General features: G+C 42.4%; 4 protein-coding genes across 7 annotated transcripts in view; 1 reads left to right on the top strand and 3 right to left on the bottom strand.

Moving 5' to 3' along the window:
* Positions 1-227: 227 nt before the first annotated feature.
* Positions 228-1,598, bottom strand: LOC116474541 (leucine-rich repeat-containing protein 37B). The gene is given in 2 exon segments (XM_032163059.2): positions 228-1,369; positions 1,372-1,598. Coding segments are annotated over 2 exon segments (1,203 nt in total). The 5' UTR covers positions 1,574-1,598; the 3' UTR covers positions 228-368.
* Positions 1,599-4,278: 2,680 nt separating this feature from the next.
* On the bottom strand, positions 4,279-15,392 carry LOC131384374 (nucleosome-remodeling factor subunit BPTF-like). 3 transcript variants are annotated; one of them, XR_009215165.1, is made up of 3 exons: positions 15,016-15,392; positions 12,867-13,007; positions 4,279-5,073 (listed from the first exon to the last, which is right to left on the bottom strand). XR_009215165.1 is itself a non-coding variant. In XM_058445132.1 (2 exons), exons 1-2 carry the CDS (start codon positions 15,113-15,115, stop codon positions 4,892-4,894), a joined length of 282 nt encoding a protein of 93 aa, XP_058301115.1. In that variant the 5' UTR covers positions 15,116-15,392; the 3' UTR covers positions 4,279-4,891. The 3 variants fall into 3 exon arrangements, 1 of the variants encoding a protein (XP_058301115.1); XR_009215166.1 differs by lacking the exon at positions 15,016-15,392 and adding an exon at positions 13,355-13,484; XM_058445132.1 differs by lacking the exon at positions 12,867-13,007.
* A 470-nt stretch (positions 15,393-15,862) lies between these two features.
* Positions 15,863-21,813, top strand: LOC131384373 (nucleosome-remodeling factor subunit BPTF). The gene is made up of 3 exons (XM_058445131.1): positions 15,863-16,491; positions 19,763-19,982; positions 21,760-21,813. Exons 1-3 carry the CDS (start codon positions 16,352-16,354, stop codon positions 21,781-21,783), a joined length of 384 nt encoding a protein of 127 aa, XP_058301114.1. The 5' UTR covers positions 15,863-16,351; the 3' UTR covers positions 21,784-21,813.
* SUZ12 (SUZ12 polycomb repressive complex 2 subunit) overlaps positions 21,604-25,405 on the bottom strand; it is a 62,606-nt gene continuing 58,804 nt past the window's right edge. For both annotated transcript variants that reach the window (XM_032163056.2, XM_032163057.2), the window contains one exon: positions 21,604-24,436. In XM_032163056.2, coding sequence (XP_032018947.1) covers positions 24,091-24,436 — 346 coding nt within the window. In that variant the 3' untranslated portion in view covers positions 21,604-24,090. The remainder of the gene's footprint in view (positions 24,437-25,405) is intronic.

Below are 25,405 nucleotides of genomic sequence, written 5' to 3'. Positions count from 1 at the left end.
CACATCTCTTTGTACTTTGTACTTCTGCTGTTGTTTTGTTTTCACAACTTTTCATGGGTGTTTTGAAGTTCACCCCATGCTGGATGGTGGGAAGTTCTACATCATTACCTGGCCCTGAGTGCTGAGCTGTAGCCTCCTGGTGGACTGGAGAAGTTTCCACCTCTGCACTAGGCTCTGTTGCTATGGTGAGCTGCACGTCTGGAGGCTTAACAGAGACATTGGGAAAATCTGAATGCTGCATTTGATGGTGACCTGGAGGTGAAACTGGGACTTCATGATGTTCTGGGGGCTGAGCTGGGGTCTCCTGCTGGGCTGGAGAAGATTCAACTTCCCCAGAAGACTCAGAAGACTGAGCTCGCTGATCCTGTTCACTGGAGGGAAAGTTCAGGCTCCATAGGAGGACCTGGTGGCTCAGTTGCGGCCTCCTGTTGGGTTGCAGAAGGTTCCACCTCCTCTGGTGGCTGAACTGGGGCCTCCTGCTGGGCTTGGGAAGATTCTGTCTCATTTTTAGGCTCTGAAGTCATCGAAACCTTCACATCTGCAGGTTTAACTGTAATGTTGGGCAAGTTATAATGAGCTTGATCCTCACCTGGAGGTTGAACTGTCACTTCATGATTCAGTGGAGTTTGAGCTAGACTCTCCACAGAGGACTCTGGAGGCAGAGCCGGGGCCTCCTGCTGGGTTGAAGGTTCTACCTCCTGAGGGAGCTGTGGAAGCTGTGCTGGGGCTTCTTCCTGGAGTGAAGAGGACTGGATGTCTTTCAGGGTCTCTGGATTTTCAGTTTTGGGCTCTAGATGGAACTGAGAAAGTCCAACTTGCTCAGGTGGCCCTGGAGGCTCATCTGCATTCACCCGGAGTTCTGGAACCAGGCTGCCGGGATACAGTGTGTCCATACCCGAATATTCATCCTGCAGAGTCTGTTTCTGACGCTGAGGTTTGGATAATTGGTGTGGAATCCCAACAATCTCAGCAAGGCTCCAACACTCAGCTAGATCTTTCTTCAGGTTCTTGGGCAAAACAACAAATTTGGTTGGTTTTGAAATCTTACTGTCTAGTCGAACAAGTATTTCATCTGCCTGATGACCTGCAGCCTGATCTAGATCTGCAGTTTGAACCTTACTTTTGAGGCGAGGAAGCTGAACTGGGGTCTGGTTCTGATCCCCGTCCAGCAGTGGAACCACCTCTGGGAGCCTTTCTTGTGGAGTCAGCTTGTCATTTAAATCCTGGTGTGCAGCCAAGAAGTGCTCTGACCCCAGGGGCAGCTCTCCAGCTGAATCCGTGTCCAGGAATGGAACCAAATTTTCAGTCGATTCCTGGGGCAGGGCTGACATCTGCGAAGCAGAGGGCCCTAGGTAATCAAAGCCCCCGGGGCTGCTAGGGGAGCAGGTGCATGGGGAGATTCCCATGGGAGATGGGAGGAACGGGAAGACCAGGGCTCAGGTGGCCCCATGGGGTTAGAGGTCAGCTGGAGAGGGTCCTTGACCCACACCAGAGGCTGAGCTTCCTTGACTAGTAGACACAATAGTTGCCACATAAGGAAGGGCCATGGGCCCCAGAAACGCAGCCAAGACATGACACGTGCTGGTGCCGCGCTCTGAGCGGGAGCCATTCTGGCAGCCCCGAGATACTCATGCCCCTTATAAGCATGCGCCCCGCCCTGTCTTTATGACACCTTTAGTTATGCCACCTTTATTAGGCTCGGGTCCAGATCTGTTCCATGTCACCAGGGCAATCTTATGTCACAATCCCGCCCAAGCACCCCTTGGCTGGAACACCCCTCCCCTCCCCTTAATGAGGAAGGATTTGGGCCGCAGACTGGGGTGGTCCCAGGACTCCAGTGGCCTGCTGTGGTGTGGTGGGGTGGGGTGTGGTGGGGTGGGGGCGCGGCAGAGCTTCCCAAGGAAGTCACGGGACCTCGCCTTGGGATCTTCAGAAGTGCTAGTTCACTTCTGGCAGCCTGAATTCTTCCTCCCCCAAGGTGAAATCCAAGAATACTCTTCCTTCCAGGGGGAGAAACTGACCTTCAAAATGGGCGCCAGTTAGGGTGGCAGGCAGGACGCACGTTACAGTCATTTATTCCAAAATGTTGCCGTTTTCGCTATACTGTTGCATGTTTGATAATTTACCACCCTATTAGGTAGGGGCTACCAGGGAATAAGCGAGGACTTCAAATTTTCTGTAGGAGGGGTGTTGGGGGTGGGCAATGCAGTCTGGGAGAGAAGGTTTTAATCCAAGTCAAGAGCCCTTTGCACTAGCCTGGGAGGAGGCTGAACTGTCATCCTGCCTTAACACAGCCATTACCCTAGAAGTTACAGCACCACCCTTCAGAGATCTACCCCGTGTGTACACACGGAGAAGAGGCTTAGGTTGTTAAAGTCAGCATGTTAAATAATTTCCTGAAATGCGACTATAACTAGAACCCAGCTGACTTCCCCAACAGCCATTCTTACCTATTTTATTACCGTCTGGCACAATTATCAGCATGTAAACTCCAAGAAGGTGCTTCATCTTATTCCAGTGCCTAGCACAGGCATCGGGTGCATAGTGATGGTATTAAAATTGAACGGGGGCTGTACACAGTGGCTCACACCCATAATCCTAGAACTCTGGGAGGCCGAGGTGGGCGGATCACTGAGGTCAGAAGTTCCAGACCAGCCTGATCAACATGCTGAAACTCCGTCTCTACTAAAAATACAAAATTAGCCAGGCGTGGTGGTGCATGCCTGTAATCCCAGCTACACGGGAGGCTCAAGCAGGAGAATTGCTTGAACCTGGGAGGCAAAGGTTGCAGTGAACCGAGATCACGCCACTGCACTCCAGCCTGGGTGACAGAGCGAGACTCCGTCTCAAAAAAAAAAAAAAAAAAAAAAAAAAAAGAAGTCTAGCTTCCTGTGAAATGTGAGAGGAAGTTAGCACTGATTTCAGAAATCTGCTTATAACAATAGATCCATCCCTAAATGAGGCGAATCTTGGAATCCCTTCAATTTTATTTTATTTTTTTGAGATGGAGTTTCTCTCTTGTTGCCCAGGCTGGAGTGCATTGTTGTCAGCTCCGCCTCCCGGGTTCACGCCATTCTCCTGCCTCAGCCTCTCCAAGTAGCTGGGACTACAGGCACCCACCACCACGCCCGGCTAATTTTTTTTTTTTTTTGTATTTTTAGTAGAGACGGGGTTTCACCATGGTCTCGATCTCCTGACCTCGTGATCTGCCCGCCTCGGCCTCCCAAAATGCTGGGATTACAAGCGTGAGCCACCGCGCCCGGCCCAGGAAGCTAGACTTCTTAAAGCTGGAAGTTTCCTTGGCAGGTTTTATTTAAATTGAATTAAAATAATTATTTTACAGGGAAAAGCTTCAAAACACTTTGCAACTTTGGGGTAAAAGTTAAATAAAACAGTCTAACCCCAAATTAAGTTCCCACTGAAATGAAACTTTTTTTTTACTCCTTTTTTAAAAAAAGTCCATAAATAGTAAATAATGACTGTTTTGAGATTAATTTAGAAACTTAATCCCTATTTAAGAGCTTTCATATGCAGTCATGCGTTGCTTGCCATGTAAGGAGCTTGAGAAATGTGTCAGGTGATTTCACCATTGTGCTAACATCATAGTGTATACTTACACAAACCTAGGTGGTGTAGCCTACAGCACACCTAGGCTATACGGCATGGCCTAGGACTCCTAGGCTACAAACCTGTACTGTATGTTACTGTACTGAATATTAAAGGCAACTGTAACACAATGGCAGGTATTTGTGTATGTAAACATGGAAAAGGTACAGTTAAAATACTGTATAAAAGATAAAAATGGGGCCCAGGCACAACGGTTCACACCTGTAATCCCAGCACTTTGAGATGCAGAGGTGGGTGGATCACCTGAGGTCAGGAGTTCGAGACCAGCCTGGCCAACATAGCGAAAAACAGTCTCTACTAAAAATACAAAAATTAGCTGAGTATGGTGGCACATGCCTATAATCTCAGCGACTCAGGAGGCTGAGGTAGGAGAATCACTTGAACCCAGGAGGTAGAGGTTGCAGTGAGCTGAGATCGTGCCATCGCACTCCAGCCTGGGCAACAGAGTGAGACTCCATAACAACAACAACAACAACAACAACAACAAAAAGATAAAAATGGTATGCCTGTACAGGGATAGCTCCTTTATACTCTTATGGAACCACCATCATATATGTGGTCTATTGTTGACCGAAACCTCATTTTGCAGCACATGATTATAAATGATTGACAGAAAGATCTTCAGCAAAATAGCCCACCCAAGGTATATGGGAGATAATGAGATCCAAGCAATAAGCCATATTTGAAAGGCATTATAGTTTTTGAAAGCCGTAGCACAATCAGTCTTAAGGTCAGTTACATTCTCCCCACATCTCTGGTATCCTGTTTGAAGGCAGTTCTAAAAAGGCCTGTGTTCAAGCAGCCCAGCATCCCTTACTCCTGGGGCTGGGTGAGACTAACCCCTCTCCTGTGTCCACAACTGTAGTAATACAGTCCTCAGTTCTGCTCTCCAAACTTCAAATAGGGGGTCAGAGCCAAGGGTCAAGACTTTAGGAAAAGCCCCAGAAATACCCTGCACTCAAAAAGCAGTTTCAGAGTTTCACATTTTCCTGAGAATGAAACAAATTATCCTCCAAATTTTGCTGCTTGTTTTGAATTATGGTTACACTGGCTATGTTATCCGACCCTTGAGTTTTTTTTGTTTGTTTTTTGAGATGGAGTTTCGCTCTTGTCGCCCAGGCTGGAGTGCAATGGCATGATCTTGGCTCACCACAACCTCCACCTCCTTGGTTCAAGCGATTCTCCTGCCTCAGCCTCCAGAGTAGCTGGGATGCATGCGCCACCATTTCCCCATGTTGGTCAGGCTGGTCTTGAACTCCCAACCTTAGGTGATCCACCCGCCTTGGCCTCCCAAAGCACTGGCATTACAGGTGTGAGCCTCTGCGCCCAGCCCTGTTACCTTTGAGTCTTTATCTCCACATACTTGAATTAAACTGTGTAGTTCTTCCCATCTGACATCTGCAATCTCTTCACTGGGTCTGTACTCCACAGCTATTTTACCACTTTCTGAAATAAAATTAGCAAGTATCAATTCAGAATCTTTTTCATTCTAAAACTTTCTGAATATAATGGTAGCACCCCACAATGAGACATTCTTTTGGTTTCTAAAAGCAGAAAATAAGAGCATTTTCCTGGAAGTTTCCTCATCATATGCTTCGATTTTTTTTTTTTTTTTTTTTTGAGACTGGGTCTCACTCTGTCGCCCAGACTGGATTGCAGTGGCACTATCATAGCTCACTCCAGCCTGGAATTCCTGGGCTCAAGTGATCTTCCTGCCTCAGCCTCCAGAGTAGCAGGGACTACTCCCCTGTGCCCGGCTAATTCTCTTTTTTAGAGACATGGTCCTGCTTTGTTGCCCAGGCTGGTCTCGAACTCCTATCTTGAAGTGATCCTTCTGTCTTGGCCTCCCAAAATGCTGAGATTTCAGGCATGAGTCACCATGTCCAGTCTCACAGCTCAGTTTTTAACGTATGTATGAAATATCAACTGTGTTTGGTTCAAAGGACTTTATGATCTTACAGATAGGAACTAAGGAATAATAACATAAGAAATAAAAAATGTGGACACAAAAATGTTGAATCACAATATGACTAAATGGTAAGGCATCAGGTGGTGGGTCGAAGTAAGTTCAAGTCCAAAATAGAGACCACTGGGCTAGTAGACACTTCACATTAGAAGCATGGCTAGGTGTCTACTCCGAGAACCAAAATTCCACCAGATACAATGAACAAAGCTTCAGAGAGAGAGAACATTTGAACATTTTATGGCAGAAAATGGCTCACATACTCTATAGACAATACAACTTCCTTCAAGGCAAACTAGAGCTATAATGCTTTTGGTCTAAGAAGTTTTCAGTGTGTGCAAGGAATACCTTTGCATAATAGGGAGGTAAACAACCCACACATTTAGCTTGGTTATTAAAGGTCCTCCCTCCCTATAACCTGATAGGTTATTTCCCCTAAGATCCAGATGAGTACACATTAGATGAAATTCCAGAAGTTATCTTCAAACTTTGCTACTCATTGAATGTCATGAAGATCCTGGAAAAAAAAGAAAAAAACAAAAAACAACCTTGCTACTCAACAAGGGATTGATATTATCACATTTGAGAGAAATTCAGAATCTCAGGCCTAAACCCAGGCCTACTAAATTAGGATCTGCAGCTGCTCACAATCTTCAGGTGATTTCTATGGTCATTAAAGTCTGAAAAGCTGCCTTGAAACAGTGCTTCCTAAAACTGAAGTGGAGGTGCAGCAAAAATCATCTGGCAAATTGTTAAAAGTTATCTCAAATGCAACCCAAATTTACAGAATCCCAGGTGAAGCTCAGTAATATGTATTTTTATCCTTCTCCCCAAATAATTCTGATGTGCAGGCAAGTTTGAAAACCACTGCTTTAAAGAAAATGGATACTCCCCTTACCGAGTAGAAAGTAGGATTTTGGAAACTCATACAAGGGAAGCAAAAAGATGCCTCAGGAGGCATGATTACCACAGGATTGGTGCAAATGGAAGCTGAAGCTTAACCACAGACATTAATATACGCCTACAAAAGAAAATGCTAAGGAAGTCAAGTGGTCTGCATGAATTCTGAAGAAAAACAGAGAACCAAAGACCAAACTTTGTCAATGAATTTCCAGCACAGTCTAGGTTAAGGGAGTGAATTTCTTGACTGAATGACACAGACTCTGGACCACCTGATCGGTTATTACCTTAATGGAAGAATTATATTACAATGTAGAGGTACTTTAATTAGAATGACCTGGCAGTTACTCAGGCAAAATTTTCTGCTCCTTTGTATTCTGTAATACAAGAAGGATCCATATGGATGTTCTCTTCTCTGAACTGTTTGGATGAACTGGTCAATGGCACTCATCATGCCTGGGGTTTTAAATCTGCATTGTGGTCATAATCTGTTATTTAATTAATTTCTCATATTTTTAATAAAAAGTTTGCATATATATTTTAGACAGAAATTACCTTACTTTGCTGAAATTCTGAGAAATCCTAGATGGTTTTCAAGGCCGGGCTCAAATGTCACCTCTACTACCCTTTGCTGTGCCTCCTGGTGCTGTGCTTCTGACACTTTGTACCGTCCTCCATGACAGCATGAGCACAATTATATTACAGGCAATTACTCATGCCCCCCTGGCTCATTTGTTGACTCCTTTAGAGCACAGATCATGTTTTAGTTATTGTAGCAACTAAAACAGTATTTGTTCAACCAATGACACCCATAAACAAAAGTACCTGCCGAGGGCAGAGATGCAGGGGTAAGTCATGCCAAGATTAAATCCCAGAAACCACTGTAGATTTTTCAGTTGACCCCTACATTTATTGTATTAATTCTAAAAAAAAAATTACAGTGTTTTCAGACTTCTAGACTTCAAAAGACAACTCTCTACATAATGTGTGTTTCTAGAAGGGAAAAGTGTAACATTGTCCCCTTATTCCTAATTGGTAACTGAGAAAAGAGGCCTCACTCAGTATTGGTATAGGGAAGGGGGAAGTTCACTTCCAGCAGAAGTTAATACTCCAGAACAAATAAAATCTAATTATTTAATCTGCTATTACACATCTATAAACCATGAATGGCATATCAAGAAGAAATAATCTGTGATGCATTGAAATCTTTTAAAAATTATGAAACTTACTTGTCAAATGTTACAAGGATTCACCTTTTCATGTAGAATAGTGTCCCAATCTGGTATTAACGTTATTAGTGAACAAGGCTGTGCTCTTTGAGTACATTCCATTTGCCCCCAATCCCTATCTTCTGTGTCAGTAATAATATAAAAATCACCTTTTATAGGTGCTTTCTTTTTTTTGAGACAGTCTCGCTCTGTTGCCCAGGCTGGAGTGCAGTAGTGCAATCTTGGCTCACTGCAACCTCCACCTCCTAGGTTCAAGCCACTCGCCCACCTCATTCCCAAGTAGCTGGGATTACAGAAGCCCACCACCACACCTGGCTAATTTGTATATTTTTAGTAGAGGTGGGGTCTCACCATGTTGGGCAGGCTGGTCTCAAATTCCTGACCTCAAGTGATCCACCCGCCTACGCCTCCCAAAGTGCTGGGATTACAGGTATGAGCCACCATGCCTGGCCTATAGAGTGCTATTTGCCAGACATTGTGCTGAGCACTTTAAAGTGCATTATCTTATCCTCAGATCAGCTCCATAAAATAGCTACCATTATTACCTCTACATGTATATAGATATATGTATCTATCTCTCTATATATATCTACATACATTGGAAGTCTCACCAGTGTTTTAACTTTTGCTTTCAACCACTATACATATTTTAAAGAGCTTAAGAGGAGAAACAACCATTTGTGTTTTAAAATTTTCCCAGATACCATTTCTGCTGCTCTTTCTTTATCTCTGAAGTTCTAGTATTACCACTGGTATAATTTTCCTTTGGCCTAAAGACCTTCTTATACGTTTATTTTAGAGCAGAACTTCTGACAACACATTCTCTTAGATTTTCTTCATCTGAAATGTCTTTTTTCTTTCTCTTTTTGCCTTAATTGTTGAAGGGTATTTTTGCTGGATACAGAATTCTGAATTGACATTTCTCTCAGTACTTTAAAGATGTTCTGCAGCTACTTGAATTGCTGAAAGGCTTAAAGTTGGGGACAGGCTCTATCACATACATGTTTTATAGAAAGGTTCATTACTTTTATATCTTCATTGTGGACCATAGCCTTTATCATCACTAAATCTTTGTCTCATTTATGAGTTTTTAAATTTTGCTTTGAACCTAAACTTTTATAACTCCTTTCTTTTTATTTCCTCCAATGTGGAGTTTATCAGGGACAACATAGGCAGTTGGAAATACATACCTGGAGTTTAGAAGAGAGGTCTAGGTAGGAAAATGGATCTAGAAGTCATTGATATTTTGGTGGTAATTGAGTCAACTGATAATTAGGGGAAAGTTGAGGACACTAAATGCTGAGGACTATCACATGTAAGAGGGATGTTTGAAGGAAGAATAACTGGTCAAGGAAATTGGGTCATGAGTGGCAACAAGAAATTTAAGAAGGATGTAGTGGCCAAAGGTATCATACATGCATTGTATATGTATGTAGATATATATCTTTCAATGTATGTAGATATATGTCTATATACTTATACAATGTATGCATGTAGATACACATTGAAAGTATAGATACATATCTATATATCTACATACATTGAAAATGTATATATATACACACATACACACACACACATATATATATACAATTATAAAGGAGGGGGACTAGAATAAAGAAACCTATATGGTTGTAACACTTTTACGTTTCATTTAGAGGTAAAATGCTAACTCTAAGTAGTTAGGTTAGGTATATATTTGTCATTCCTACAGCAAAAACATAGCACAGATATGACCAAAAGCCGTTTAATAAAACATAACACTAAAAAATACTCAATCCAAAAGTAGGCAGAAAAAAACAGAAGAAACCCCCCAAAAAAAGAGATAAGCAGAAAACAAATAATAAAATAGGACACCTAAATCCAGTCATTATCAATCATATTAAATGTAAATGGTCCAAAACACATTAATTAAAAGACGCTGTCAGATTACATTTAAAAGAAAAATAAAAAAACAAGAAACCATTTGAAAATATAATGATGTGGCCAGGTATGGTGGCTTACGCCTATAATCCCAGCATTTTGGGAGGCTGAGGAGGGCAGGTGGCTTGAGCCCAGGAATTCAAGACCAGCCTGGGCAACATGGCGAAACCCCATCTCTATTTTTACAAATTGAAAAGTAAATGAATATCATGACATACAGATTAAAAGCAAAAGGGTAGAGAAAGATATGTCATTCTAACACTAGTCAAAAACAGTATTATATTACTAATGTAAAACATTAACTTTATATTAGTATTAAATAATGGTTTGTTTGTCTGTCTGTTTTCGAGACGGGGTCTTGCCCTGTTACCCAGGCTAGAGTGCAGTGGCACGATCTCGGCTCACTACAACCTCTGCCTCCTAGCTTCAAGCAGTTCTCCTGCCTCAGCCTCCCAAGTAGTTGGGATTACAGGCGCCTGTCACCGTGCCTGGCTAATTTTTGTATTTTTAGTAGGGACAGGGTTTCACCATCTTAGCCAGGTTGGTCTCGAACTCCTGACCTCAAATGATTCACCCGCCTTGGCCTCCCAAAGTGCTGGGATTACAGGCGTGAGGCACCATACCCGGCCTGTATGTATTTATTTAGAGATGGAGTCTTGCTCTGCTTCCCAGGCTGGGGTGCAGTGGTGTGATCTCAGCTCACTGCAATATCCACCTCCTGGATTCCAGTGGTTCTCTTGCCTCAACCTTCTGAGTAGCTGGGACTACAGACGTGTGCCACCATGCCAGGCCGTTTTTCTATTTCTAGTAGAGACGGGGTTTCACCATGTTGGCCGGTCTGGTCTCGAACTCCTGACCTCAGGTGATCCACCCACCTTGGCCTCCCAAAGTGCTGAGATTACAGGCGTGAGCCACCATGCCTGGACAAATAATGGTTTTTAGTATAATGATTATTACCAGAAATAAAGGTTATTTCAGAATGATAAAGGGGTCAAATAATCATCAAGAGGACAAAACTGTAAATGTTTCTGCGTCTAATAACAGGGCCTCAAAATACAGGACGCATAAACAGACAGAATTTCAAGGAGAAAGAGAACAAACCCATAACAATCATTGTAGACTTCAACACTCCTTTCTCAGTAATCACTAGAACAAGCAGACAGGAAATCAGCAAGGATAGAGAAGACCTTAACACGATCAACCAACTTGACCTAATTATTATTTATGAAACACTTTACCTAACGGCAGCAGAACACATCTTTCCTATTACAAACTGAACATTCACCTAAACAATGTTTCAGGCCATATACAAACCTCTAAATTTTTTTTTTAATTCATCATATCAAGTGTGTTCTCTAACCATAATGGAATTAAATTAGAAACCAACAACAAAGATATCTGGGAAATCCCTAAATGTTTGAAAATTAAACAATATGTTTTCAAACAAATCATGGGTCAAAGAATAAGCCATAATAGAAATTTTACTATATTGTGAACCAAATGAAAATGAAAATAAAACATATATCACAAATTCTAAGATATGTTTTTAAAAGTGCACAAAGGGGCTGGGTGCGGTGGCTCATGCCTGTAATCCCAGCACTTTGGGAGGCCGAGGCAGGTGAATCACCTGAGGTCAGGAGTTTGAGACCAGCCTGGCGAACATGGTGAAACCCCATCTCTACTAAAAATCCAAAATTAGCTGGGCGTGGTGGTGGGCACCTGTAATCCCAGCTACTCCGGAGGCTGAGGCATGAGAATCATTTCAACCTGGGAGGTGGAGGCTGCAGTGAGCCAAGATTGTGCCACTGCACTCCAGTCTGGGCAACAACGCAAGATTCTGTCTTAAAAAAAAAAAAAATGCAGTCGGGTGCGGTGGCTCACGCCTGTAATCCCAGCACTTTGGGAGGCCGAGGCGGGCGGATCACGAGGTCAGGAGATCGAGACCATCCTGGTTAACACGGTGAAACCCTGTCTCTACTAAAAATACAAAAAATTAGCCAGGCGCAGTGGCAGGCGCCTGTAGTCCCAGCTACTCGGGAAAAAAAAAAAAAAAAAAAAAAAAAAGAAAAAAAAAAGGGAAGAAGGAAGGAAGGAAGGAAGGAAGGAAGGAAGGAAAGAAAGAAAAGAAAGAGAAAGAAAGATCAAAGAAAATAAGGTATATATGCGCAATAGGATACTATTCAGCCATTAAAAAAGTGAAATCCAGGAGGGGAATGGTGGCTCATACCTGTAATCACAGCACTCTGGGAGGCTGAGGCGGGCGGATCATGAGGTCAGGAGTTCGAGAACTGACTGGCTAACATAGTAAAACCCCGTCTTTACTAAAAATACAAAACTTAGCCAGGCATGGTGGCAGGCGCCTGTAGTCCCAGCTACTTGGGAGGCTGAGGCAGGAGAATCACTTGAACCCGGGAGGCGGAGGTTGCAGTGAGCCGAGATTGTGCCACTGCACTCCAGCCTGGGTGACAGAGCAAGACTCCATCTCAAAAAATAAAATAAAATAAAATAAAAGTGAAATCTTTCATCTATAAAGCTAGAGGTTTGGAAAATAAAACCTGTTTGCAGCAACATGGATAGAACTGGAGGACATTATGTTAAGTGAAACAGGCCAAGGACAGAAAGACAAGTATCACATAATCTCATTCATATGTGAGAGATTAAGAAGTTGATTTCATGGAGATAGGCAGGAGAATGATGGTTACTGGGGGCTGGGAAGCAGGTAGGGATGAAGACAAATTGGTTCATGGGCATAAAAACTCAGTCAGATAGAAGGAGAAAGTTTTAGTTTTTGTTTGCACAGTAGGGTGACTAGAGTCAACAATAACTTAGTGTACATTTTAAAATAGCTAGAACATTTGTTATCTTTCCAATACAAAGGATAAACATCTGAGATGATGGATAGCATAATTAACCTGATTTGATCATTACACATTGTATGAGTCTATCAAAATACTACATATACCCTTATAAATATGTACACTCCACCTTAAGGAAACAGTGAAAAAAGAAGGTGTGGAACAACAACAAGCACAACAAAATCAGAGAGGAAAATCTTTGTGAACTTGGGTTGGTCAGGCCAGGAGTCAGCAAACCATGGCCAATCCACTACCCATTTTTGTAATAATCAAAAGAGTAACAATATAATTGATAATTTGTAAATTATCTGAAATTGAAACTGCAGTGTTCATAAAGTTTTATCGGAACAGCTATTCTCATTCACTTACATATTGTCTATGACTGCTTTCATTGCTACAACGGCAGAGCTGCAACAGGGACAGCAAGGCTGAAATATTTACTATCTGACCTTTTACAGAAAAAGTCTGGCAAGGTCTGGGTTAGGCAGAGTTGTTAGATGAACACCAAATCTCTAAAAGAAAAAATGTGGTAAATCAGGCTTCATCAAAATTTAAAACTTATGCTCTGGGAAAAAGACAGTGCTAAGACAATGAAACACAAGGCACAGATGGGGAGAAAATACATGAACATCAAACAGCCTAACATAGCACTTATATCCAAAATATATAAAGAACTCTTACTACCCAATAATGAGAAATTGGCCAGGCATGGTGGCTCATGCCTGTAATCCCAGAACTTTGGGAGGCCAAGGCAGGCAGATTGCTTGAGCTCAGAAGTTCAAGACAAGCCTGGGCAACATAGCGAAACCCCATCTCTATTAAAAATACAAAAATTGGCCACACATGGTGGCACGCACCTGTGGTCCCAACTACTTGGGAGGCTGAGGTGGGAGGATCACCTTGAGCCCGGGGTCGAGGGGAATGACAGGCTGCAGTGAGCCAAGATCAGGCCACTGCACTCCAGCGTGGGTGAAAGAGCGAGACTCTGTCTTAAAAAAATAAAAGAAGAATAACAATAAAGAAAGCAACCCAATTAAACATCTTAAATAAAGATTTTGGTATCTTGGCCAGGCATGGCGGCTCATGCCTGTAATCTCAGCACTTTGGGAGGCCGAGGCAGGCAGATCGCTTGAGCACAGGATTCGAAATCAGTCTGGGCAACATATCAAAACCCCATCTCTATTTAAAACAAACAAACAAACAAAAAACTAGCCAGGTATGGTGGTGTGCACTTGCAATCCCAGCTACTTGGGAGACTGACAGGTGGGAGGATGGCTTGAGCCCAGAAGGTGGAGGCTGCAGTGAGTGGTGACTGTGCCACTGCTCTCCAGCCTGGGCAACAGAGCAAGACTCTATCTCAAAAAAAAAAAAAGATTTTAGTATTTTTCCATAAACAATGATATACAGATGGCAAATAAAAAGATGCACATAAAAAGAGGCTCAGAACCATTAGTCATTAGGGACAAGCAAATTAAAACCACAAGGAGCTACACCATATACTTATTAACGTGGCTAAAAAAAAAAAAAAAAAACAACAAAAACTGACAGTATCAAGTGCTAGGGAGGATACAGGGCAACCGGAACTCTTCATACATTTGCAGGTAAGAATGCAAAATGGTACAGCTACTTTGGAAAACAGTTTTGGCAGTTTCTTATAAACATACAACCCAGAAATCATACTCCTAGGTATTTACTCAAGAGAAACAAGTATTATGTTCATACAAAAAACATTATGGAAATGTTTGGGGCAGCTTTATTCATAGCTGCCAAAAACTAGAAATAACCAAAACAATTTTAAATCGGATGAATTACCAAATTTGGTTGGATCTTGTTTGGCTTTTTGCTTTGCTTTTTAATCAACCATTTACCAGCAACTGTTGCACAGGCCCGTCAGCACTCGAAGAATAAAAACAAACACACAGGACCAGGTAAGGTTTCCCTACTAACCCAAATGATCCGTTTCCTTAACACAATTTAAAAACCACAGCTAGGAGTGTGAACACAGGCATGTTTTTCTGTGTGTCTGTGTGCCACAATCTGTCCAAATCCTTAATTCCCTTTTAAGGAACAGATATATAATAAAAATCCGAAAGGAAACACATTGGAAATGCAAAGAGGTTTGCAAAACAAGAGGCTTCTTTCATTCCAGAAAACTACATCAAAACAAGCGGAGAAAAATGAATGTAATGGATATGTGTTTGCCAAAGTTTAAATTCTGCCCGGTGGAGACACTGCACTGGCACAAATTTTGAGGAGAAAAAAAGGGGATTGGGGGGAAGGGGAGCAAGCGAGTGCGGCCTGCAAACTGCAACAATGCAATCTCCATTTTGAACAATGCGCTTCTTTCCTCTTATAAATCTAGTTTTTTGCCACTTGATGTGCCCTCCCATTTCCCCTCTGTTTAGGGGTCGGCGGGATTGGCGGGAGATCGGAGCGGGATGCACAGCACATAAGTGAGCAAGGGGGGAGGGGAGAGGAGGTGGAGAATGAGTCTGCAGCAACTGCGCTGGGTGGGTACCTGGAGTGCTGCTGAAGCCGCTTTCCGTGGAGTCACTGGCGTCCTCGTCGTCATCTTCCAGCTCCTCTGGATAATCGGAGTCATCCTCGTCCTCCTCCATCTCATCCTCCTAGCTGTCCTCAGACTCCTGGGTCTCCTCGGCATCGCCGCCCCCCTCCTCTTCCTCCTCGCTCTCGTGGTCATCATATACCACTTTGTTGACGGCCCTCCGGGCCGCGGTGGTTCGGGCTAGGTGGCTGCCCCCGACCCCCCGCCGGCCTGGTGCGCTGCTGCTGGCGGGGGGCGGGCCGGTGGCGGCGGCTTCCTCCGGCTACTGCTGCCCACCCTGGGCGAGCTCAGCCGCGTCTTGGGCGCCACCTCAGCCTGGCGGCTGCCCCGGCTACTACCGCGTATCCGCGAGCAGAGCCCCAGATGGGTCCGGACGTGGGCGGCGGCGGGGCCGGGTCGCAGCGCTCCGCAGCGGGAGCCGAGGGCTGCTTGGTCGGCCTGCCCCGCCGGCCGCTCTTGTTGGAGCCCACGCGAGGGGAGAAGGGAAAGCGGACGGGGAGGGCCGGGCGCAGTGGGGGCGGTGGGGAGCGCCGGGGCCGGGTTGGGAGGCCCGAGGGGCCGGGCAGGAGGGGCCTGGCCGGCGGAAGCGGGTGGAGGGAGAAGGCTCAACCGAATTGAGCCCACTCAATAACGCCTTCAACCGCCACCTTCTTTCTTCCCTCTATAGGAGCGCGGTCACGTGAGCTGCGCCGCCGCCGAGCCTGGGAAGGGGGCGAGGTGGCGCGGCGGCCGCTAGGGGGAGCGCGGGAGCATTGAGTCCGGGGCGGAGAGCTCGGGGCACCTGGACTTGGCTCAGCACGGCGCTCCGGGTGCGGGTGGCGCGGCTGAGAGAGGCCCGCGGCTCGCGACATGCCCCGCGTCTAAGGCCTTCGGAGACCACAGTCTCCGCGGACCCCTGGCTGGAGCCCAAAGCCGGCCGGACCTCCTTCCTGCGACTCCCTTTCCGCGGCTCGGAGAGGAAGGCAGGAGGGCCCCCAAATATCGTTCCCCTCCCGCAGAGGCAGCGAGAGAAAGAAAAAAAAGTCGCGGAGGAGGGCGGCCCGAGCGACCTACGGGACAGGGCAGCGCCAGCGACCGAGGGAAATTAGTCAGGGTGGGGTACAGGGAGACAAGCCCCCAGAATTTAGGAAACTCCGAAGCTTGGAGCTGGAGTCCCGAATTGACTCCAATGACAACTGCTCCGGATCTGTGCCAGGAGCCACACCCCGGGCTGCCACGCCCGGAGGGAGGGGGGCCCTAAGACCTGCTGCATGGAATCCCCACTCGGAAAGCCTCAGTAAACTCCAGAATGCAACTACTGCATGTTCCAATCTCCCGCCACCTTCCCAGTGTCCCAGCTAGGACCCCGACCACCTTAGCAAGAACTTACCTCTCCTTTGCAGTGGAAAAGAGGGAACCCAGCCTAAAACCTACTTCACGCTGTTATAGGTTTGTATGATCGGGAAATAACCTTAATTTATTTACCTGACAAGTCACTAGGTTTGAGCTTAGCCCAGGGGACGAATCATTGTGACATTTCAGGCACCCTCAAACCTTATCACAGGGACTCAACCCTGAGTGGTTGAGGTCGGTTGTTCAGATAAGAGAAAGGTTTGCTGGGCGTGGTGGCTCACACCTGTAATCCCAGCACTTTGGGAGGCCGAGGCGGGCGGACCACAAGGTCAGGAGTTCAAGACCATCCTGGCTAACACAGTGAAACCCCATCTCTACTAAAAATACAAAAAAAAAAAAAATTAGCCGGGCGTAGGTGGTGCACGCCTGTAATCCTAGCTACCCAGGAGGCTGAGGCAGGAGAATGGTGTAAAACCCGGGAGGCGGAGGTTGCAGTGAGCCGAGATCGTGCCACTGCACTCCAGCCTCGGAGACAGAGCGAGACTCCGTCTCAAAAAAAAAAAAAAAAAAAGGTTTTGTAAACATATATTAATATTTATTGAGCTAAGTGACAACCAAAAAGTAATTTAAAGAAAAATAGTTGGCCGGGCGCGATAGCTCACGCCTGTAATCCCAGCCCTTTGAGAGGCCACAGTCGGACGATTGCTTGAGGTCAGGAGTTCGAGACCAGCCTGGGCAACATAGCAGGACCTCGTCTCTAGAAAAAAATTGAAAAATTAGCCGGGCATGGCGGTGCGCACCTGTGGTCCGAGCTATGCCAGAGGGTGAGGGGGGAGGATCACTTGAGCCTGGGAGGTGGATGTTGCACTGAGCCATGATTGCACCTCTGCACTCCAGCCTGAGTGACAAAGCAAGACCCTGTCTCAAAATTTTTTAAAAAGAAAGAAAAATAGCTAAGAGGATTCTGTACATCAAATGGCTTATTTCAATCTAGTTAGGAAAATGGAACACATATGTGAAATGAAAATTAAAATACAAGCACTAATTGCCAAATAAATGCATTCAATACAGTTTGGTTGAGCTCTAAGGGTGGCAAATGTGTATATGTCTTCAGGGACTAGGTAAGTAATGTAAGTCAATAAAGTAGACAAGGTGAAGACCTAGGCCAATGGAAATGCCCATATTTCATTTGAAGAGGGTGGCCAGGTGTGGTGGCTCAGGCCTGTAATCCCAGCACTTTAGGAAGCCAGGTGGGCGGATCACTTGAGCCCAGAAGTTCGAGATTAGCCTGGCCAACATGGTGAAACCCCATCTCTACTAAAAACATAAAAATTAGACAGGCATGGTGGCATGTGCCCGTAGTCCTAGCTACTCAGGAGGCTGAGGCAGAATCACTTGAACCTGGGAGGCAGAGGTTGTGGTGAGCGGAGATTGTGCCACTGCACTCCAGCCTGGGCAACAGAGCGAGACTCCTTCACCACCTCCCCCCCTCAAAAAAAGAGAAAAGTTAAAAAAAACAGACCAAAAAAATCCCAACTCTTCTTTGAATGGATTAGCAGGTATTTGCTGTTTTGCTCCTTTATGCTTTCATGAATTTTTCTGTGGCTTCAAGAAGAAAAATGTTAAGTCAGTGAATACTGTATAGGTTGAGCATCCTTATCTAAAATGCTTTGGATCAGAAGTGTTTTGGGCTTTGGAATATTTGCATTATACTTACCAGTTGATCATTTCTAATCTGAAAATCTGAAATGCTCTCATGAGCATTTCCTTTGAACAGCATGTTGATACTCAAAAACTTTTGGACCTTGGAGCATTTTGGATTGCAGATTTTCAGAATAAGGGTACTCCACCAGTATCCTTTTATTTATCTATGATTTAATATAGCCCTTCTTTCTTCAGAATTACTGAGTGACTCATTCCTGTAATGCTGCTAAATTTTTATTATTACCTTAATATTTAACATTTATTGATCACTAATGTGCCCAGGCACTATGGTAGATGCCTTATCATTATACTTTTAAGTTTTATAGTGGCACACAGTCAGGTTTTATTATATCCTCATTTTACAAGTGAGGTAAATAAAATGTCTTAGAGACACAGAGAGGTTGTGTTTTGTCCATGTCCACGTATCCTATAAGCACATTAGCCTATTTAAAGCCAGATCTCTCCGAAAGCCCAGTTTTTTCAGTTCCCTCAGTTTGCCATTGAGGAAACAGGAAAATCAGACTCGCTGTCATCAATTGCCTCACACATACTCTTGAATTCCTTTTGAGTGGGAACAGAAATACCATTATATGTGTTCCTCTACGTCTAGTCCTAGACATTAATTTGCCTTGTTTCTTTTAAGTTAGTGACCATCTCTGTTGAAGTCTTTAAATCCATTAAAAGTGAATGGAACCTTAGGAGAGTTTTAGGCTGGAGAGGAAGCCCCTCTTCTCTTCAGTTTGGGCTTCGATTGTCCAGAAGTAAAGAGGGATGAGATATTATCTGAGATAACTCCTTCAAGAACCAGAACTTAGCAAAGCCATTTACACCATTTTGATGGAAATATTTCTAAACTATAAAATTAGCCAGGTATGGTGGCACATGTCTGTAGTCCTAGCTACTTGGGAGGCTGAGGCGGGAGAATTGCTTGAACCTAGGAGTCTGAGTACGCAGTGCGCCGTGATGGTGCCACTGCACTCTAGCCTGGGTGACAAAGTGAGACCCTGTCTCTAAAATAAATTTATTTTATTCTAAAATAATTCTAGGCCAGGTGCGGTGGCTCATGCCTGTAATCTCAGCACTTTAGGAGGCCGAGGTGGGCAGATCACAAGGTTACGAGATGGAGAACATGTTGGCCAACATGGTGAAACTCCATCTCTACTAAAAATACAAAAATTAGCTGGGCATGGTGGCATATGCCTGCAGTCCCAGCTACTCTGGAGGCTGAGGCAGGAGAATCGCTTGAACCTGGGAGGCCGGGGGTTGCAGTGAGCAGAGATCACGCCACTGCACTCCAGCCTAGGCAACAAGAGCAAAACTCCTCTCAATAAATAATTAAAATAAAATAATTCTAAATACATTCTGCTCATCATATTGTTACACTGATGATCTTAAAGTTGATTGAGATGTAGCTGAAACTGGCTTCCACAAAGTACTCTCATGTGGTTCTGAATTTTGAGGTCATCTTTCTCTGTATCAAGTTCTTTAGATGTCCTTTCTCAGAGTAATCAAGTTTGAGTAAGACCTGCAGGGATCTCTTGTGAGCACATATATTGAGTTTTAGTGCATAAGCTTTGTTTTAACTTTTCACTGGGTAGATGAAACTCTCAGAGAAGTGGCATTATGTCTAACATGTAAAGTATTTCCCCCCATTTTTAAACAGAGAAGAAGATACAGAAAATGAAAATGAAAATAAAATTTGGTACTACAGCACAAAGGTCCAGCTTGCAGAATTAATTGACTGTCTAGACGAAGATTATTGGGAAGCAGAACTCTGCAAAATTCTGGAAGAAATGCGTGAAGAAATCCACCGACACATCAACATAACTGAAGACCTGACTGATAAGGTTCGGGGCAGTAATCCTTTCTGGCAGCAGCTAATGGTGAGAGGGGCATTTTCTCATTTTATTTTTGTTAAGTCTGAGCTAAACTGTTGGTACGAAATCACTGCAAAATTTGAAAATAGATTAAATTTTTTTTTTTTTTTTTTTGAGACAGTCTCGCTCTGTCGCCCAGGCTGAAGTGCAGTGGCACAATCTTGGCTCACTGCAACCTCCGCCTCCCGGGTTCACGCCATTCTCCTGCCTCAGCCTCCCGAGAAGCTGGGACTACAGGCGCCCGCCACCACCACACCCAGCTAATTTTTTTGTATTTTTAGTAGAGATGGGGTTTCACCGTGTTAGCCAGGATGGTCTCGATCTCCTGACCTCGTGATCCGCCCGCCTTGGCCTCCCAAAGTGCTGGGATTACAGGCTTGAGCCACCGTGTCCAGCCGAAAATCGATTAAAATTTTCAAGTGCGGTCATGCATTGCTTAATGATGGGGATACATTCTGAAAAATGTGTCATCTGGCGATGTCACGATTGTGTGATCATAGAGTACACTTATACAAACCTAGATGGTAGGGTTTCCTACACACCTAGGTTATACGGCATAGCCTATTGCTGCTAGACTGCAAACCTGTACGTCATGTGACTGTACTGAATCCCGTGATCAGTTGTAGCACAGTAGGTATCTGTGTATCTAACCATATCTAAACATTTAAAAAGGTACTACATAAAATCTTATGGGGTCACCGTAATGTATATGGTTCCTCGTGGACCGAAACACTGTGCAGTGCATGACTGTGTGTATATTTTACTTTAGTTCTCCGTATTTCATTTTCCCAAGAGAACCTTGTTCATTCCCACATAAATTAGGGATACTATACATTTCAGTGTTTTATTTCTGCCTTGGGTCATTACTAATATTCCCCAAAATGTTAATTTGTTTCTTTATTCAAGTATCTTAAACGTTTTTGGCATTCCAGCTTTTAAGAAATAATATTCTTTTTGAACTTTTTGCCTTTTTAAAAAAATAAAACTTTAAATTTTAGAATAGTTTTAGATTTATACAAAAGTTGCAAAGATAGTAGAGGGTTTCCATATATCCTGTACTTGGTTGCCCCTGTTATTAACGTCTTAGTGTGGGATATTTGTTACAACTAATGGACCAGTGTTGATACACTGTTATTAACTCAAGTCCATACTTTATTCAGATTTCCTTAGTTTTTACCTGATGTCCTTTTTCTGCCTCATGATCCTATACCACATGATATTTAGTCATCATGTTTTCCTCTAGACTGTCGGTTTCTCAGACTTTCCTTGTTTTTGATGGCCCTGACAGTTTGGAGGAGTACTGGTTAGGTATTTTGTAGAAAGCCCTCCTTATGTGTTTTTCTCATGGTTAGCCTAGGTTTTTGCATTTGGGGGAGGAAGACCACGGAGGTGATGTGCAGTTCTCCTCAAGAGTGCATGCTGTCGTCGTGACTTATCACTGATTATGTTAACCTTGGTCCTCTGGGTGAGGCAGTGTTTGTCAGGTTTCCCCATATCCTCCCCCATCTCCTCAAACCCCCAATACTGTAAGTCACTGTAAACAGCCACTCTTAGTGGGTGGGGAGTAATGTTCTACTTCTTGAAGGGGCAATATCTATATAAATTATTTGGAATTTTTCTGCACAGATTTGTTTATTCGTTTATTTTTTCAGACACTTATTTCTGAGTATAGATTCATGGATACTTTATACTCATTGGGTTACAACTGGATATTTATTAGGTTATAATTCAATGTCCCCTTATTTATTTTGTCACTCAACTCTGCTTTTCTTTTTTTTTTTAGGTTTTAAAAACATATAAACCTTAAAAGTTTTAATAGTATAAAAGGGTATGCTGTGAAAAATGAATCTCTCTCCTTCATTACTCTGAACTATAAATTTTTAAATATGTATGTAATACCATAAATGACATATTAGTTGTAACTGCTGAAAGCAGGATTTCACATTAAGATTTTACTAATTTCTTATTAGCTCTGACTCATTTGAGGCTGAATTCTTACTATGCTATCTAAATCAAAATTTTAATGTACATGTTAACAATGCATAATAACAAAAAAACCCCAAAACAGAATACAGCTTTTATATTATTGAACTTTATGTACAAAATCATTTGATTTCAAATAAACATTTAATGTAAAAACAAATGTTCTTTTAAACTGAATTTTTTTTACATCTACTGTACCATTCAAATGCTTTATCATCTTACATGATTTCTTCAAAATCTGTTATCAAGGGTACATATAGAAAAGCACTTTTTTTTTATAAATAGAAACAAAGGGATTTTTTCAGCTTTTACGATGACATAAAAAGTTTACTCAACAGAAGTAATTTTATTACTATTTGGGGGAGGGAATCACCAACTTTTTGTGCAAACAATGCTAGCCTTCTTTTAAGCATTAAGAGCATAACTGCTTAAGAAATGACATAAGCAATAATTCTACACCTACATCTCCCCTAAAATAATCTATTTTTTTTTTTTTTTACATATGTGCACAGCTTTAGCAAATTAAAGCCCGAGATAAACGCTCGAGATCTACTATCCAGAGGCAAAATCAGAGTTTACTAGAACTCACCATTTGGAGAGCTTACCAATCAAGGAATCTGTAATGAAAGCTGCAGTTTCCCTCTTTCCTATTTTTTTTAAACACAAAAATCAATGACTAAGAACTTAATACTGGATGACAAATCACATCCACACTATTCGTTAAATAGCCTCACAGTTAAACACATCTTAAAGACCAATCAAATCAGTATTTACATTTTATAAATTTCTGAAGACACCATTAGAAAGCTTATATATCCCTTCATTAAACAAAATAGGGAACTGCATCTGATGGTGGTGGAATGAAATTTTAAAATTAAAAATACCTGTATTTACAGCAGCATTGATCCTTTATAAATAAAGAATATGAAAATGCAATATCTTTAAGGATAATAAAAAATTGAGGTGATGTTACTCAACCACAGTGCTCGGAGTTGGAATAAAAACCTATTGGTGCTTGTTAATGTGCCAGTAGTGAATCCACTTTCTGTTGGAGAAAATCCAACTGCAAATATGTGCGTGAAACACATATAACACAGGGCAAAATTGCTCAAAATGATTCAAGTCAGCTTATCTGTATTGGATATTCTATTCATGAAACACATTACAAGGACATCCTTGCAAAGAAATAAAAGGCATAACAGTTTTCTGGTTGACTTTTTAAGAACACTTCTCCCCTTATAAGTGACATCTTAAAATCTCAAATGTGTTCTTCCCTTGGTTTGCAATCCTAATTTAAAGATACGAACAGCTTAATTTTCCATATGATTATCTAATTAAAAAAGAAAAACCAAAACAAGCAAAATGTTCAAGTTAAAAAAAAAAATACTGGGTGAGCAATGCACTAAAATTATCCACGTGAAAACAAATGGTCAGTAATCTTATAAACCAACATAGCATTTCACTGTCAACAATGTGAAAATTTAGTATCTTCTCAAACAGGCATAAGATGAAGAAGTGCTATTTTTTAATTGTAAAATGAACTTATGTAATGTAAATATCTTACATTATAATTTTTCATTCCGAATTGATAAATGATTTCAAAAACAAGGATCGAAGTTTGACTGCAAATAGTAATGCAATATAATTTCATAAAAATCCTTCAATTTCTATTTTTTTCTTTTCTGTAGTTGATATATGAAGACCACTTCAATTTCTAAAAAAGGGAACCATTCCAATTTTCCCTCCCCAAGAAAATGTCTCACAATTACAAAGTAGAAAAACAACCAGTCATAAATGCAAAAAAATCCTAATTTATATATGAAATAACTTCTAGATTATCAATTCAACATATTTGATGACAAATGTTGAGTTTAAAAATACTTTGAAATATTGCTTTTCATGCTTAAAGTACAGAATGTTTTAATGACATCAATAAAAGTGATATACATGTAATGCTGCATAATGAAGTGAAGTAGAACCCTGATACAAATATCCTTGTTGAAATCATTTACTTCATCTAACAGTGCCTGTTTGGAACCTATGATTAAAAACAAAAACATAATTCTTCTTAGAGGATGAATTCCCTAAAATGTAATTTCAGTGTTTGTCCATAACATGGGGTTAGATCTTTTCAGAGTTTTTGTTTTTTACTCTGTTTTGAAACCCCTGAGACGCTATCTGTTTCCAAAGCTTTCTCTTTTGAGTTAATTTCACTAAAACCATTTGCTGTCCCATTTTGTTCTTCAATTATTTCTTCGTTTGCAGGGGAAGCAGATTCCCCCTTTTCTAATTTTTGCTGCATTTCACGGAGCTTGGTAACAGCTTTATCTATTGACATTATGCTAATAAGATTAAAGTCATGCATGCTGACTAGATGAAGCATGAAGTTTCGACATAAATTCTTCTTAATTATTTTCTGTCCATAATTTTCTACAAACAGCATACAGGCATGATTCATTTGATTGTCAGCAATAAACCTATTTAATAAAAACAGAATATCAATAGCAATACAAAGCATTTTTGTCAAATGCAACAGTGATAACCATTATAAGACTATATCCAATTCCAGTAAATAAAAGATGATTAAAGAAGTGGTAAAACTATAGAGAAACTGAGATTCAATCATCTGAATGAGCTTACCATTTTAGAAAATTTCAAGAGATTTAATCTAACTTAAGCTTAAACAGGTGCCATTAGAACAGTAGATATAATTTCTGTTCTTCAATTTCATAAGCAGTCTTAAAAGCATAAAATATTTGGGCCGGGTAATTACACCTGTAATTCCAGCACCTTGGGAGGTTGAGGCAGGTGGACCACAAGGTCAGGAGACCAAGATCGTCCTGGCTAACACGGTGAAACCCCGTCTCTACTAAAAATGCAAAAAATTAGCTGGGCGTGGTGGCGGGTGCCTGTAGTCCCAGCTGCTCGGGAAGCTGAGGCAGGAGAATGGCATGAACCTGGGAGGCGGAGCTTGCAGAGTCGAGATCGCACCACTGCACTACAGCCTGGGCGACAGAGGGAGACTTCGTCTCAAAATAAAATAAAAAAAAAATTTAGTACAGACAAGGTCTCACTATGTTGCCCAGGTTGGTCTTGAATTCCTCAACTCAAGTGATCCTCCTGCCTTGGCATCCTAAAGTGCCAGCATTATAAGTGTGAGCCACCACACCAAGCCGGGAACATACTTTTAGCCACAAAGGAATAAGAAACAAAAATGATTCTCCTTTCACCTCTATGAAATGGTAAACAAATCCAAAAAGCCACGTTTTATTCTGAAAAATTAACCAATTGTTAAAAACTGTGGTAATAACTGTGGTAATTTTCAGGATTTCCAGACATGTAACACGTGGCAATAAAAGGCATGAAAATTGGGTCATTAAATGAACCTACAGCTCTGTCTTGCCTTCTGCCGCTCCCTGGTCGTGGGTCCCACCAAGGTGGCTTTT

Source organism: Hylobates moloch, unplaced genomic scaffold, assembly GCF_009828535.3.
Source record: "Hylobates moloch isolate HMO894 unplaced genomic scaffold, HMol_V3 SCAFFOLD_10, whole genome shotgun sequence".
In the NCBI taxonomy this organism is placed as follows: Eukaryota; Metazoa; Chordata; class Mammalia; order Primates; family Hylobatidae; genus Hylobates; species Hylobates moloch.
Note: the sequence above shows the minus strand (reverse complement) of the source record. Positions and strands in the feature narration are given on the sequence as shown.